This window comes from Apostichopus japonicus, chromosome 6 (assembly GCF_037975245.1).
Source record: "Apostichopus japonicus isolate 1M-3 chromosome 6, ASM3797524v1, whole genome shotgun sequence".
NCBI lineage: Eukaryota > Metazoa > Echinodermata > Holothuroidea > Aspidochirotida > Stichopodidae > Apostichopus > Apostichopus japonicus.
The window spans coordinates 10,867,972-10,884,673 of NC_092566.1; the positions used below are offsets into that span (position 1 = coordinate 10,867,972).

The 16,702-nt window shown below is 38.7% G+C and overlaps 1 protein-coding gene across 1 annotated transcript; it reads left to right on the forward strand.

The window, feature by feature from the left end:
* The first annotated feature begins 8,796 nt into the window (after nucleotides 1-8,796).
* On the forward strand, nucleotides 8,797-15,319 carry LOC139968965 (uncharacterized). Its single transcript, XM_071973619.1, has 4 exons — nucleotides 8,797-9,611; nucleotides 10,419-10,648; nucleotides 11,455-11,700; nucleotides 11,991-15,319. The coding sequence occupies exons 1-4, from the start codon at nucleotides 8,918-8,920 to the stop codon at nucleotides 12,198-12,200; spliced, it is 1,380 nt and encodes a 459-aa protein (XP_071829720.1). The 5' UTR covers nucleotides 8,797-8,917; the 3' UTR covers nucleotides 12,201-15,319.
* The last annotated feature ends 1,383 nt before the right edge of the window (nucleotides 15,320-16,702 follow it).

Below are 16,702 nucleotides of genomic sequence, written 5' to 3' on the forward strand. Positions count from 1 at the left end.
ATCAGCATAAAGAAGACTGAGGTGCTTGGACAAAATGTGAGCAATATCCCGGTTATCAAACTTGGCAACTCAACACTCAAAGTTGTAGACGAGTTTACCTACTTGGGCTCCACCATCTCAAACAGCCTTTCACTGGACTCTGAGCTAAACAGGAGGATCGGAAAAGCTGCCTCAGCCATGGCTCGTCTCTCTGCGAGGGTCTGGGAGAACCGCATGCTGACCACCAACACTAAGATGCAAGTCTATCAGGCCTGTGTGCTCAGCACTCTCCTCTATGGCAGCGAGGCATGGACGCTCTATTCGCATCAGGAATGCAGACTCAACACTTTCCACCTGCGCAGCCTCGGGGAAATTCTTGGCATTAAATGGCAAGACCACATCCCAAATACAAGTGTCCTTGAACTTGCAGGCATCCAAAGCATGTATGCAATACTCAGCCAAAGGCGCCTACGCTGGCTTGGCCATGTCAGGCGGATGGATGACGGACGTATCCCCAAAGACATCCTGTATGGTGAACTTACAACTGGCTCCAGACGCACTGGAAGGCCCACTTTGCGTTACAAAGACACCTGCAAACGGGATATGAAGTCAGGATGCATTGACCCTACTAATTGGGAAGCACTAGCCGCAGATAGAAGCAAGTGGAGAGCAGCTGTCAGGACTGCCGTAAGGCACAGAGAGGAACAGAGGGGAGAGCAGTGGGAGGAAAAGAGGAAAAGACGTCATCATAGAGGGATCACCTTGCCTGACAATTCAACCTCTTTTCCAGGTTTTACCTGCAGCACCTGCAACAGAGCCTGTGGCTCAAGAATCGGCTTATTCAGCCACTCTAAGCGCTGCAACTTCAATAGTGTCTGACCAAGAGTGCAGTTATTCCATCGTCTCGCGAGACGAAAGGTTGCAACAACAAAAAAAGTCATCGGTCACGTGTGTGACATTTATGGTGTGACAATGAAGCCCCAAGTTGAGCATTCAACAAATCTAAATGGACTAATATTTTTAGCAGACTGGTTTGTTATGTGTGTGTGGCCTGACAACAGTGTAATATGCAAATGAGAAAAGCTCCATCCAGTGAAATTGCAGCAGCACTGTGGACTTGGACTGTTGTTATGTCATGAGTGTGTAGCATAACAACAGTGTCATACAAATGAGAAAAGTTTCATGCAATGAAATTGCAGCAGCACCGTGGACTTGGACTGTTGTTGTGTCATGTGTGTTTGGCATGACAACAGTGTTATATGCAAATGAGGAAAGCTTCATCCAATGAAATTGCAGCATCCATGAAAATGCCGAATGTCACACACGTGACCCTCCAATTAGAAACAGTAAAACTGTTTTAAAGTAATTCCTGTGGAACATCAACATCAGTGCTGTTCTGTGGTCATTACTAGTGTCAACATTTGCACTGCAAAAATTGCATACTATGCAACGAAAATTCAGAATGTCACACACGTGACCCAACAATGTCACACACGTGACCAGATTTTTTTAGCTTATGTAGTATTATGTTAAATTTTGGAGGTGAAAAATTTATTTGAAATGTCTTGTTAGAATGCAAACGAATTTATTTTTTTATTTTTTTTTATTTTGGCTAAGCTATATGGTTTTGTAAAAGAGTCCCCTGGTGCATACTTAAGTACTACAATCAACCCAACTTTCTTTACCTAAAAGTAGTAACTTAGTGGTATAGTGCAAATCTCCCCATTTTTCCGTCACACACGTGACAGAGATTGGCCCATATGATTCATTATACAGTTCTTAGTGCTTAAACATTTCATGTTGATTTATACTGACTACAACACCTTCAAAAAGTTGCATTAGAGTAGTGCATGTTTATGTGCACCACCCATCCCGCCCACCAACCAAATTTTGTTGTGACAGAACAAGCCACAATATTTGGAACTTTCTTGTCACTAATCTCATTGTTCCAGCAATTGTCTCCATGATTTTATTTATATGTGCATCAAGCTAACTTCCTGGTCTTGGTAACAAATGACAAATACAAAAACAAATTCAGTCTTGTTATTGATTTGAATTTGAAAATCGAGCAAAGATACGGTGATGCTTAAGTTTAGGCCTTTGATTGTGAATGATCACCATTAACCATCTAACCTAATCTGTGTTGAGTGTAACCGAGGCTAACTGAGGAAGACTATAGCATGCAATTAGTCTACACTAAGCTTGCTTCAACTAGGCCGAACGTTAAACCTTAATCACTATACCCCTCTATGCTTATCGTAGAGCCCACAATTTATCACAAAATATTACTGTACACAATTTTTGTAACATTCTTAATGCTCATCAATCTTGGTTTGAATATAAAAAATTAACTGGTTTAGATAATTTGCTTATTATCAAATAATTGCTGTCTGGCCTTCTTCTTGCAGCCAGTTCTAATTTTATTAACAGCTTATTATTGACTTTACTATATGACACCTTTTATAAAGTTGCATTAGAGTGTTCCAACTAAATTTTCGCCCCCAACTTTGCTCTTCGTCATAACCAGGCATGTAACAGCATTTCAAACTTGTCCCTGATCTCACTGTTTTACCGATTGTAATGTTTAGTATTATTATATTTCTTTTAAGTGTATTAAGAATTACCCACATGATCATTTTACACATTATTGGTTTTGTAAAATTATGCTAACAAACTAAAACCCTGAAAACAACACTATGCAAATCCAGCAAACAATCTGAAAAACATAACTAACAATAATTCTGGGTCAACAAATAACAGTAAAAACAATAGAACTTGAAGAAAAGTTACAAAATTAAATACATCATGCTTGAAGTTTTGCAATTAATACAATGATCTTTTGAGGCAATTTCCCCTAGTCTTTGCATTGCAGCAGAACATTTTGCAGAAATGTCAGTGTTCCTCTAACTTTGCCGTTATACTGTATGTTGAAAACATAATATGTAGCCAGCAGGATTAGAACTGCCTCAGGGAAAGATTCTGCAGTGCTGCATTTTTCGTTTTCAGAAATGATTGTTATGTTTGATGGGTCCAGCGGATCCCCAGTGTATGTTATGACCAGTGTGTTGATTTCAACATCCGAACTAACCTATCAAACAATAAGATAAATAGGATGAGTAATTCCTGACAACACAGTTTCAAAGGTTAATCAGCTTCTTGAGAATCACATACACTAAACTTGCATTTGATAATATTACTTGGGAGATGGTTTGAATAAGCATCATTTCTAAGCTAATGAATATTGCGAATGTTTCTATAACTCAGAGTTATCAACCAGAATGTCAAATAACTTAGTGATTACTTGCCAATATGAAGCAACATTGGATGGCAGATTTTCCAACTTCCACCGTGCTGACCTGATATCACCAGAAGTGCTATTGGCCTTAGTGTATCGATTAATAGGTGCCTATATAACTATAAGAAGGTTGAATTTGAAACTAACTATCATTTCTTCAGCGATCAACTTTATTAAGACTTGGCTCTAATTGAAGACAAGTGAACCGTGACCTCCATGCAAAACATTCGGGATTTGCTACTTACCAAATGCTACCTAAATACTAGGTTGAAGTTTAAGAAACTTCAATTCATGAGATGTGGTGGTAATTAAAGGGTTCAGGCCTTCATGTCTGTTGATCTCAAATGACCTCTGACCACAATGAAAAACAGGAAGAACCACCTACTCACCAAGGGTTACCTTGAGTGATCTTTGAATTCAAAGAAAAAATAGGGATCATCTGCTCACCAGGGCTATCTACATATTACTCTTGAACTGCAAAGGGGACAAGCAGCAACCCCGTGGAACACCAGTGTTATTATCGAGAGTATCACTGTTGACACTGTTACAGCGAACAAACTGTGTGCGATCAAACAGGAAATTATAAAGTAGTATAATTACATTGTCACTGACATACGCCCTCATAATGTCCAGTAATTTAGAACAACAAATGGTATATATTGAATGCAGAACTGAAGTCCATAAACAAATCCTTGCATAATTACTAGGATTGTCCACATGTTGACGTAGAATAGTGTCCAGAAGCAGGCAGGCATCCTCCGTCGATCTGCCACAGCGATATGCGAATTGGTATTTATCCAGAGATTGTATACAGTTCAATATTTCGCTACGAAGAAGTTTCTGGAAACACTTCATTAAATCACTGGTTAGTACAATAGGTCTATTATCCTTATTTCCAGTTGGGCGAGATAGTTTCGGTAATGGTATGATCTTGCTCTTTTTTCAATCACAAGGTATATAACCAGTTTTAAAACAATGAGTATATAACATGTAAACAACTTGTGCGAGTTCAGAGTGGCAATATTTCAGTAACCATCCGGGAATATTGTCCGGGCCACATGATGGAGATGCCTTACACGATCTTAGAACGGAAGTGACGTCATCCAGCGTGAAAGGTGGTTTCAGGGTTTCGTCCACTTCTGGGAGGTCGATAGATTGTTTTGGTCGTTCGAATCGACAGAAAAACTCGTTTAGGTTACCAGCATCAACAGTTGTGCGATCGGCTTCTATTACAACCCATCATGAGCTTCAATCCATTCCACATTTCCTTTGGATTTGTTCATGCCTTGGATATAACTTTATCTTTATATTGCCGTTCGGCAGAACGAATTTTGCTTCTGATCGTATCATAAACTGTCCGCAGATCAATATTGGTTCCCAGTAATCCATATTTTTCTTTCAGTAGATTTTTAACTTTGTTGTTCATCCATGGGTGATTGTTTGGGTATGTCTTGAAGTACTTCACCGGCACAGTTGTTTCGATACAAAACTGAAGATATCCCGTAATCAAATTCAAAATGTGATCAAAATCGTTCCAGTCAGTTAAGCAGTTCCAATTTGTCGTTTCCAGCATATGACGTAACTTGTCTAATGATTCCTGGTCATTAAACATGAGACGGGATTTGACGACAGGCTTATCCCTTTTGAATTTTGTAATATAATCCGGTTTGAGATGAACAGTAGAATGATCCGATCCTCCCAATGGTGGTAACATCGAACACCCATGCAAGTTCTCAATTGAAGTGAAACATTGGTCCAGAGTCTGATTGCCTCTTGTATGGAGTGTAACTTGCGGAAAAAGGCCCTTCAAAACTTTCCGGTTAAAATCTCCCAATGATATGATAATTCCATCGGGATGTTTGGCTTCACAGACCCTAACTACGTCACTGACGGTGTCCAAAGCAACCTCACTGTCTGCACTTGATGGAATGTAAACAACTAAAATGTCTATTGCACTGATTTCTCTAGGCAAGAAAAAGGGTCGGCAAATAATTCTTCAAAGTTCCAAGTGTTCAGAGCAAAACGTCTGTTTTATCGAGACGTTATTGCACCATTTTTTTTATATATCCACGTTATAAGTCCTCCACCCCTGGTTTTCCCGCTTTTACTTGGTTCACGGTCGGCCCTGCATAGATGATAACCCGGTATATTCACCAAAGTGTCCGGGGTCGAACTTCGTAGCCATGATTCGGTCACTGCAATGATACAGGAATCGCGTATTTTCTGGATCGCTTGAATGTATGCACTATGCTTAGCAGTTATTCAATCTGTACTTTTCTAAATCAAACAACTCTTTCAAAGGCTTTACGTCAACTTACACTTGTGACATGTTGCTTTAGATTCATATTATAATACTAGCGGCCGTTCAAGGTGAAGTCCAGTCGTGTCAAGTCTCGTCACATGTGATGGCGAAGCGCTTCTGCGGGAACAAACTATGAAATGTAATAGTCGCCAAGCGGTGCAGTGATGACAGTATACTGTATATACTGTACTGTACGTATGTAGGTCTAAGGCATTGTGTTAGCGCCTAGCGCGAACGAACCACCCTTTGTGAAAGAGAATTTATCATTGGCTTAAAGTTTTAATCTTGCATTTGATATCATTTGGGGTTCTTTCTAATTTCTAAGATATGCACCCATTTTCTGGAATACCAACTTTGATTCTTTTACATATTTACCAATATTTTTAACCACAGCCATATTCTTGAAAGGCTGCATTCAGTGAATTAATGTAAAGTAGTGTTTTAGGAAATTTGTTTTAAACTAATGAGAAGTAAGAACACTTCTGAGACGTATAGTATGTCAGTATTCTCATGGTACATGCCTGGCGGCAAACGTAACTTTTATTTCTAGTCAGGGGCGTCGGGGACCAATATTCACGGCGCAAAAAAAAGAAAAGAAAAAAATTAGGACTAAGACAGAAAATGGCAAAAAATAAAGAACCAAAATGAAACAAGCAAGTAGGCTAAATGTGACTTCTCTGGCATGGCAGGGGTCTTGTTTTCAAGCTCGGGAAGTGCCATATCCTGCAATCTGGGAGGCTTTTTTTATCAAAATTGTCTCCATTACGCTATGCGCCAACCATGGTGGCGCGTAGCGTAGTTTGACCTACCAAACATCCCCCGATAATTATGATAGATGGCCACACTCTGATCTGCCGTACCAACCCCAAATAGCTTCCGACGCCCCTGTAGTACGAATGAGTACATCATTGTAGAAAATTCTATAGAAGTCACAATGAAAAAAAAATGTTTCATTTATGGTCGTCGTTTGAGGGTCAGGCATTGTTATCATTCGTTGTGGAGAAAAATGTATGCCGGCCGTGCGAAAAAGCACAAAACACTTAAACGTACTGAAGCATGACAAAAAATATTGTTCCAGCTAGCTCAAGCTGTACTTCTAAGAATATTTTGTTAACAAGTGTCTCGAGAAATACTCACGTTTAGGCTCTATCAGTTTGAATTGTGAGTCAAACCGTCTTCATGGGCCAATCCAGAAGGGGAGGGATTCAGTCAAGGGCGGCGGAAGCACTTTTAATCTGTGGGGGGGGGGGGGGAACCGACATCAAAGGGCACTTTGCAGAAATTCGATTGGACTGATGCAGCCTTATATTTAGTACCCTTTATAACTCTTATTGTATTATCTTATTTGCGTATACACATCACTCCATCAACGCCCCCCCCCCCCCCCTCAAGGAAAATATGCATACTAGCACTGCAATATCCAATTTGCAAATTGGGAAACAAGGAACAAGTTTTCTTTTGAGACAAAATGAGGTGAAATCATGCTAGTTGCTAATGTAGGAATCTTCCGAATTAGAGTTTATTTCTTGTTAATATCTTAACAAATTTTTGCCATTCGAAATAGCTTTGAGTTTGACCCACAGAAATTCATTAAAAGTCAGGGGCGTAGCCAGGATTTGCAAAGTTGTATGCACGACTATGTGAGCGGAGCGCCACCATCGGTTGGCGCGGAGCGTACAAGAAAATTTTTTGGTTTTACAAACCCCTCAGTGGGCCGGAAACGGCCCTTCCCGAGTGTTCATTCTGGTTCCCTGGCCTCTTGCTAACTTGAGACACCTCAATTTTTATGTAGAAAAAAGGCACATTTTTAACCTGAGGAAAAGTGGGGGGGCACGTGCCCCCTGTGCCCCCCCCCCGGTTCCGCCACCCTTGGATTCAGTGTTTCGAGAAAATGATCGCAGTAGCTTATATACTTTCCGCAATTTTTGTTTCAACACAAGCTAGCATGCTCGAGAAAGAGCGGCTTGTCTGAAGTAAAGGGTACCTTCTGATCGATGGGTTGCAAACCCTCACCCCGTCTCACACGCGCCTATGGTTAGACCTATGTAGATCTTATATAGATAATTGTCTGGGCACGCTAATCGGGTGTTCGTATTTACAGGTGGAGCGCGGCTCCTTATCCGTTCATTACCTCAGGATCATTTTCTCTTTTGACTGCATTAATAGTCCTGCCTTATTAAACTTTCACGAAACTTCATATAGGCCTAGCCTACGACTCCATCCATATCCCCTCACCCCCACATAAAAATGTTATTATTTTACTAATCACCATGCAGACATTTCCACGGGGAAATTCGGGGATACTCCATATATCTGTACAGTTTGCCGTATATTTCTAACAAGATAGGCTATTAATAAATATATTTCAAGCTAAACAGCTGGCCTATTGTCGCCCCAATTTGAGGTCTCTTATGGTATCGTCATTTTGAAAGATATTTTGCTCGGTTGTTGGGACTTTAGAAATTGGGCCTATAGTCGCCGGGGCAGCTCTGTGTTCCAAAATGTATATGTACTATATGGTGCATACAAATAATGGCGGGTTTAGACCCGAAAATACAGAATAATTTCTGGTAGAGCTATATATTAGCCTATGACTAATTACAAGTGTAGAACAAATACAACCCCATGAAGTGTATAAATAGCTCTTATCTTGTGTGATTCTACCTTCTTATGATACTTCAAAATTAGTGCTGTTGGTGTTATACCCTTTTTGGTTGTAAAATAACATACTAAGAAGGGTTATTTTAAACCTTGTTACTAAGATATACATAATTCGTGCAAAGTACATATTATGTGGGTAAAAGTACCCTTTTGGTTAAAGAGGACACTTTTTTTGAAAAGTGAGTGTAAATTAAGCACTGTAAATGTGTAAATGTAAATAAATCATTTTGTCTTATTACACGCAGAGTATGTAAATTTACCCACAAAGATCAGAAATACACAAACCGGCTTTACCTCGGGGTATATGTACACGTTTATCGGGTAATGGCCAAGGCAATGGTTATATTTACACTTTGTGATGGTAACTACATTGTGGATGTTTATTATACACTTTTCAATTAGTGTTTAATAACAATCCATGTGTTAAAATACCTGACAACAGTGTAGAACTATACCCGTATAATTTTTAGAGTGTGATCAAGTGTAGGCCTAATTGAAAGGTTTGAATCAATCAATTTCGCAACAGGGAAATTTCCGATGGCGTAATGAGCGTTCCCAACGTTGGAAGATATCGATGTCGTGACGAACTCAATTCGTATGTATATTTGTGTGTGTTCTCGCGGCACTATATTTCATATCCGTCACAGAGTACGTGAAAACAATTCATACTTATACTCAATATGTCGGATTGTCGGGGACTACGCGTGGAAGGAAACAAGTTGTACTATAAAGGACTTGAGCCTGGGTTATGCCCACTAATCATTAAAGAGCGACTCAAGGGGGCTTTGAAATATTACCATAAAGCAAAAAGCGTTGCCATTAACAACGATGATTTGAGTTCTACTATGAAAAATATAGGAAAGGCATCTCTTCAAATGGCAAAGGCAACGTCCAAAGAACTTTCTCGGACAAGCAAACTCACAGATGCCGAAATCATGAAGTTGGAAGTCGAGGTGAAATTCTATTCCAAGGAGTCTTTAAGTAATCTCTTCATTGCTTTACGTTATGGAACTGGATTCAAACACAAAGCATGGCTCGATGCCATGGAATCAGACATTGGGCAGATTTTCACAGATATCGTCATGTGTGTACGCAATTTTGGAAATTTTGATAGGAGGATTTCGTCTATGTTTGTTCTATGCGGTGTCATCGAGTGGGAAGAGCTTCGGGCCGCTTTGTACATGCAATTAGCGACAGATCTCTCTGAAAAAGCCACCCAGTCCTTAGCGATCCAAGACTTTCGCGGAAGTCTACGCATGATTCATGAGATGAACTACCCGCTGGAGGAGGCGTCTAAAGTGACCGGCAACGAAGAGGTGCAAACGGACATTAGGGTAATGAAGCAGCACGCAGTCGCACAACTAGCTACAGCTGGTAAGTACGGTAGACTATAGGCTTTGGGTTCCCAAGTTTTTTGCTCAGCGAGACAGTGGCCCCAACCCGTACCGCTGCGCCTGGTTTTGAGTCGGATGCGATGAAACAAAACTGAATGGGTAAAATTGGGATAAAAGACAATGTGCAATCATCCGGGGCTTCTCCCTCTGGACCTCACAAGGGATTCTAGATATATTACAATGGATCTGAATTCCTCTAAGGAATGCATTTCTGTCTATCAGTTAGAATAGCTACAAGAAACATTTAAAAAGCACTGCAGCTTCCGGGCTTGGAATAACTTTCACAGAAATTGAGTTGTCTCTCAATGAAATTTGTTTTTTGCAAAGTCACTACGAGAGAACAAGATATATTTCAAAATCATACAACTTCTAGGGGATTCGCCCCTAATTTGTATTTAACCCAACAAATGATAAACAGTGACGGATTCAAAGTGGCGCAAGAGACCCCGTGTCCAAAAGGAAATTTAGAATTTCTTCCAAATGGCTGCAGGTTATCTCAATGCTGAATCTTGAGTATAAAATATCCCTTTTCCCCTCACAAAACAAAACTGTATTTTTCATTACAATTCCTGTAGCGTTACAGTGGTAGAGCCCATATAGTGTAATGAAAAGTCATATCTAATACAAGTGTTAATTAAACTTTGACCATTTTACAACACGGGGACAAAAATTTGGTTTTGTCTTCTCATAGCACGAATGATGACTACGTGCATGTGTAACTCTCTCTCTCTCTGGGTTTGAATGTGAAAGTGAAGGTTTATTACTGACACTCGTCATTGTTTTGCAGAATCAATGCAGAGCATTTTCGTTGCCAAAAAGCAATTGGACAGCATTTTGAATGATACGACGGAACCGAATATGAACATGGTCTATGATACTCTTGATATGTTCAAAGATGCAGCGATCAAAACCAGAGAAATTGACCTGGAACAGGAGGCAAAGGCATGTTACTACCAAGGTTACATCTTTGAGAAATTAATCAATCTAAAGCACAAGGCAAAGAAGTTTTACATGCAGGTACGTCTATTCAGTCTCATTTGTCGTTAGCTTTCTATTTTTACATTTATTGTTACAATTCCCTGGTGTGAAGTAGGGCCTACATGATGGTTCTCTCTTGCAGTCTATAGTGACTTAATTCTGAGAACACATTTAGCGCTGAAAACGTTGGTACAGAGCTATATGCATATTCAAGTATTTTCACAGTAGCGCTTTATTTTCTGGTAAAACGATGGCATCCCGAATTAGCTTTTGAAAACATGATGTTCCTCATCTTATCCCTGCCCCTCACCCATGCATATTGAAATTTATTTTATGTTCATGATTTTCGTCCTTTTCCTTGGGGGGAGCTGGTATGATAAAATACTTCATGAAAAGGAAAAATCAATGTTGTAAACCCCAATGTGTTACAATGGGAGACAACTATAGATATCTCGAGATAATCTTTTTGAACCAGCTGAATACGGTTGAGAATATCTCTTTAACTGTTAAGTTGGGATTGTGTCCCTTTAATATTTAAATAGATTTACATGAACAAGATGTATCTTTCATACAGAAACAATATAAGCCACTGGTGGGGATATTTCATGTACGTAAGCTTGATTGGACTTATAAACTGAGAAAAACAGAGAAGCAACAAGAGCTTTGTTGCCATTCTGGAAGAACATGGTCAAAATTATGTACTCTCTGATGCCAAATATCAACAAAGAATTTGTTGTCTCTCCTATATTCATCTATCGTTAAAATATATGTCAGTTGTGCCTTTAATTTTCAAACAAATAACAACTTTGTTGTGATTATCCTTATACCAATCTGCAAATTCTCAGGTTTTGAAACTGGTCGAGGCCTCGGACAATAAGCTTCTAAAGAGCGAAAGATGGTATAAAGCTAGTTTAGCTTCGATTAAAGCTTGGCAAGATGCTGACAATGAGCAAGACGAAGAGGCAAAAGAGGAGCGCAGAAAGAAATTTAAGAAGAAAATGGAGAAAGAACTCAACAACTTATCAGCTGCCAAAACAACTGGGGGTGTTACGGAGTTCCTAAAACATATTTACTCGAAACATACCCCAAAGGTAGGCATTTGTAAATACTAATAACTATGATTCTACATATATAGATCTAAAATAAATATCTTGCTCTTGTATTCATAAATTTGATGACATGTAGATCAATCAGCAATAATATATATATATATATATATTTATATATATATATATATATAGGCCTATATATATATATATATATATATATATATATATATATATGTATATATATATATATATACATCATGTATTGAATTGCGTTACTGAAGAGCATTCATTGTGAAACTATCGCAATAATTTGACTTAATTTTACTTTTCAGAATAAACCAGTCAAGTTCGATATCAAACTAGTGGAAGGATGGTCTGACGAGAATGGTAAAACTAGAAAACGACTATTAATGGATGCAATGAGGGATTATCACCCTGATAAGAACTCGACTGAACAGTACGGAGAAGACTGGCACTTCCTTGTTGAAGAAATTTCAAAAATTTTAAATGACTTCCATGACATCATCAAATCGGAGAGATAAAGCTATTAGACCGTTAGAATTTGCCAGGAATAATGCACCATCAACTTGTTCCTATATAGTATAATATCTAAATTTAAGAGAACAACAGTCTAATCTGCAACAGACAAAGTGACGTCACTGTCATGTAAACGCTGCATTCCTAGGCATATATGCCTATATAGCAGACCTAATGTCGTCGTCAATAATTACGAGACGAATCGCAGGTGTTAGTACAGTATATTCCATTTAAGAGACTTGGATGCAATGTAATACGATACCATATAAAAGGCTGTTTCGCCATCAGGCGCTTCAGTGGGCCATGGGCGAAAGCACCTTGCCGGTAAAACGGATGATGGGATCTGGACGTGAATGGTGTTGTGTTTTAAATATACTAATGGAGTTCCTCTGCTTGTTGCGGGCCCACATTCCTGTATCCATACCGGTGAGGGAGATGATTCCAAGATGAAGGCTGATCTCCTAAGTTGATTTTTTTATGAACTGATGAAAATGATATAATGGTGATGTACATTTGTAGAGGAACCTGTCCCTTATTTGTTTTTACCTTTCATCTACTGATTGGCGATAGTTGTTGTGTTGCTGTCTGTTTCTGGAGGTGGGTGGTAGGTGGTTCTGCATGCTTTCCGCTGGAAGCTTCCAATGTTTCTGTTTGTGCAGAGTTGATATGGGCTATAGCAGGAGCTGAAGAGTGGCCTGATCATCATCTTGTAAATCTTCATGGTTGTGAATGGTGATGCTCTGGGGTTTCCCGATGAAGCGGCTATCTTCGTAAAACATTCGCGCATTGTCTGACTCTCTTGAGGGGGTTTTGATGGTGGTGTCCGAGGGTAAGTTTTTTATCGATGGTTAATCCCAGGAATCAAACTTGATTTGCGACTGGAACGGCGATATTGTTGAGTGTAAGATGTGGTTTCCTTCTTAATCTGTTGTGCTTGGCGATGTATAGTATCTGTGACTTGGTTGGGTTGAGTTCCATTCTCCTTCAGTCGTTGCATCAGTTGTGTATTCGGTTGATGTAGCGTTGTAGGTATTCCTCTGCTCTGAGTGGCTGTGGGAGGTGGTGTGATGTTGTAGGGCTTGACATTGGTCTGGATGTGAATCCTGTAAATGGACCATATTCGCTTCTTTTTATTTGGGTTTGGGCCGTAAGACGGTCTTCTTAGTTGTGGTAATGAGTTGTACAATGACTGGAATGTGGTTCGATCTGAGGCCATTGCCGGTGTTGAGAATGGGGAATAGTTGATAGATGTTGGCCTAAATGAGAAAATACTCCAGTTGTTCGGGAGTTCCGTGGCCGTTGAATGTCAGAGTGGTGACTAATCGTATCTTAATTCGAGTATGTCACACTCATGTGTGAATAAGGTAATGTGCTGATACTTTCCGTCAGTATCCGTTAGATATTCTTGAAAGTAATCTCAGTGATTTCAGAGACTAACTCGATCTTGTCAAGTTTCGCGGAACTAGAAAGGACCGATGTGACAGTGTTGATTTTGAGCGTAGCTGAAGATCCCAGTGTTAATGTTAGTCCATTTTTTGTTATTCTTGTACGTTTAGGTTAAATGCATGAGCAGTTAAGCAGCCAAAGATAATAGAACAATTGTGTCCATGAAAGTTAAGCAGGTTCACACGATGACTTTTTCATTCCTGCTGAGAGAGGTTTTACAAACTAATTTGTGTTCCGAAGTGTTTGACGGTAACTTTAATGCTCAACATCTGATGTTGGTAGACAGGTTAAGACTAGTGGCATTGAAGTGTAATCTGCAAAACAGAGTTCTTTTATTGTTCTCTAACATATCACTATTGTTCTGCTTGGGTAATCGTACGAGAGTATTAAAGTTATTCAGATTAAAAGATTTTAAGATTATGCTATGAGGATATGTATATATTTAATTCTTTTTATGTCATGGTAGAGGGAAATTGATATACCATGGTGATGGCATGTGCATGTTTATTCTTCATTGCTTCTGAGAGAGGTTTTACAAACTAATTTATGTTCCGAAGTGTCGGACGGTAACTTAATGCTTAACATCTGACGTTGGTATAGACAATTTAAGTAAGGCATTGAAATGTAATCTGCAACACAAAGTTCTTTTATTGTTCCCTAACATATCAATATTTTTCACCTGGTGTAATCGTACGAGAGTATTAAAGCCATCCAGATTTAAAGATCATAATATTATGCTATAAAGATATGTAAATATTTTTCTATTTTTATTTCTTAGTAGAGGGGAAATGAATAGACCATGGTGATAGCATGTGTGTTTTTCATTGCTGCTGAGAGAGGTTTCACAAACTAATTTGTGTTCCGAAGTGTTTGACGGTAACTTTAATGCTCAACATCTGATGTTGGTAGACAAATTAATTGTGGCATTGAAGTGTAATCTGCAAAACTCTGTTATTATTTTCCAATATATCACTATTTTTCTCCTGGGGTGATCGTACGAGAGTATTAAAATTATTCAGATTAAAAGATTCTAAGATTTTGCTATGAGCATATGTATATATTTAATTCGTTTTATTTCTTGGACGAGGGAAATGAATATTCAATGGTAATGGCATGTGTATGTTCGTTCTTCATTGCTGCTGAGAGAGGTTTTACAAACTAATTTGTGTTCCGAAGTATCGGACGGTAACTTGCTCAACATCTGATGTTGGTATAGACAATTTAAGTGTGGCATTGTAAGGTAATCTGCAAAACAATGTCTTTCATGTAAGTAGAAATTGATACTACGGTCACTCTTTATCACACAATATGTACTTGAAACTCTCAAAACCCACATTAAGAACATATTCTTGGCAATTTGGTAAAGACCTCAATAAAACCACGCGGAATTTTCCCTATAGAATTGCCCCCTTTGAACTGTATACCAAACGCGAATAATCTTAAAACGGTAGGATTAGCTATGCGATGCATTAATGTGCTAATTGATACCGACAGAAGTTTAATATTGATTGTAATTACAAAAAAAAAACGGCTGATTCTAATGTATCCAACGGGCTTGTCGTTAAGACTTATACAGGACTCCATAACACTAATATTATTTTGGACATCATTATATTGTTTTGGATATTTATGATACATATGGCATCCCGTAGTAAACGTAATCTCCGCTGCTCTGAATTTTCGTTAAATTTTGAAAAAAATCAATTCAGGCCCCCCAAAAAGGCCGGTATATGCCTGTCTTACCTCCAGAACTGAGAGAGTAAGCGATACTCTGAGCGTTTGTAGAAACCATTAAAGGAATTTGTAACCAACGCACCATGCACTATATCCTCCTTGATCTGAAATTATCAAAGTCGACATCGACAATTTCGACAAATATATAATCTATAAACTACATTGCAGACGTTTAAAAGTTAAATACATGGCCACTCAATGATAATGGTGATCTAGAGCACGTGCTAGTCGCTACTTGCATATTTATGCGCGATTAGCCATGGGGAGGGGCAGGCAGGGTCGTAAACTCTCAAACATATTTGTTTGGCCCATAAAACTTTGTCGTAATGTTTTGTTTCAGAAAATTGGTTCCCCCTAAGAAAAGCGTTGAACCCCTATAGGACGTTTAGCTACGCCCCATGCTTTCGACTTCAACAAAAGGGTTACGAAATTGCATAATATGGTTAATGATAATCTACAATGTACAAAGACATTTATTGCCCACAATTTGGTGATATTTTGTATGTGCATCTTGCAACAGCAGAATGGATGAAGTCATCGGGACAATTCAGCTGAAAGGGTCTTTGTATATCCTTATAATTTATCAACCATTTACCAATAGAGGAAAGAATATTTCTACATAAAAGATACATTCTGATGGAATTCTTCGTACAGAGAAGTTTACCAAGTAAGCAACTGCGGATAAATCAACAAAAAGACCATAATATTTTAAATGAACCCTCTGAATGCCTCCATAAAGTGATCCAAAATTCCCGTAGTTGAAGGTATTGCCAGTTATATGTTGCATGCAATCAACCGTATATCTCAAGTTGCGGGCAAGATTATTGATATGCGGGTTTCAACTAACAGCGTGGGCTATTGTTTCTTCGATCAGGAAATTCCTTTAACCGACATAGTGGATAGTTCGAAAGGGAACGAAAGTCGATAAGAATACTTGTTTTGCGTCCGTCAGTTTCAATGAAAAGCACGCTTTAGGATTGGTCTAATTGAACAGTAAAAAGTACTGAATGATTTCTTGTTCATATAGGCAACATTTCAATAGGCCTACAAAATAAATGTTAATAAATCCATCTATCGATCCATCATTCATCCAATTCCATTACTTATCAGTTTGTCGTTCCGTCAGTCTGTATGTCGGTCTTTCAAAATTGAGAAAAGATTTATTATGCACTCATGACTCATTCATAATTAACAATCTTGGATAAAACCTGATGAAATATTGATTTCCTTTGTAAGCGTGTTGCATGCATAACAATTACATATATATAACGCGAAACTCATTGCATTTCCAGTTTTTTCCGACTGATGCCACAGTTTAAAAAAAAAA

Coding starts and splice junctions, on each gene's coding strand:
- LOC139968965 (XM_071973619.1), top strand. CDS start 8,918: ATGTCGGATTGTCGGGGACTACGCGTGGAAGGAAACAAGTTGTACTAT. Junction 10,649..11,454: donor CAAAGAAGTTTTACATGCAG/GTACGTCTATTC, acceptor GCAAATTCTCAG/GTTTTGAAACTGGTCGAGGC. Junction 11,701..11,990: donor ACTCGAAACATACCCCAAAG/GTAGGCATTTGT, acceptor TTTACTTTTCAG/AATAAACCAGTCAAGTTCGA.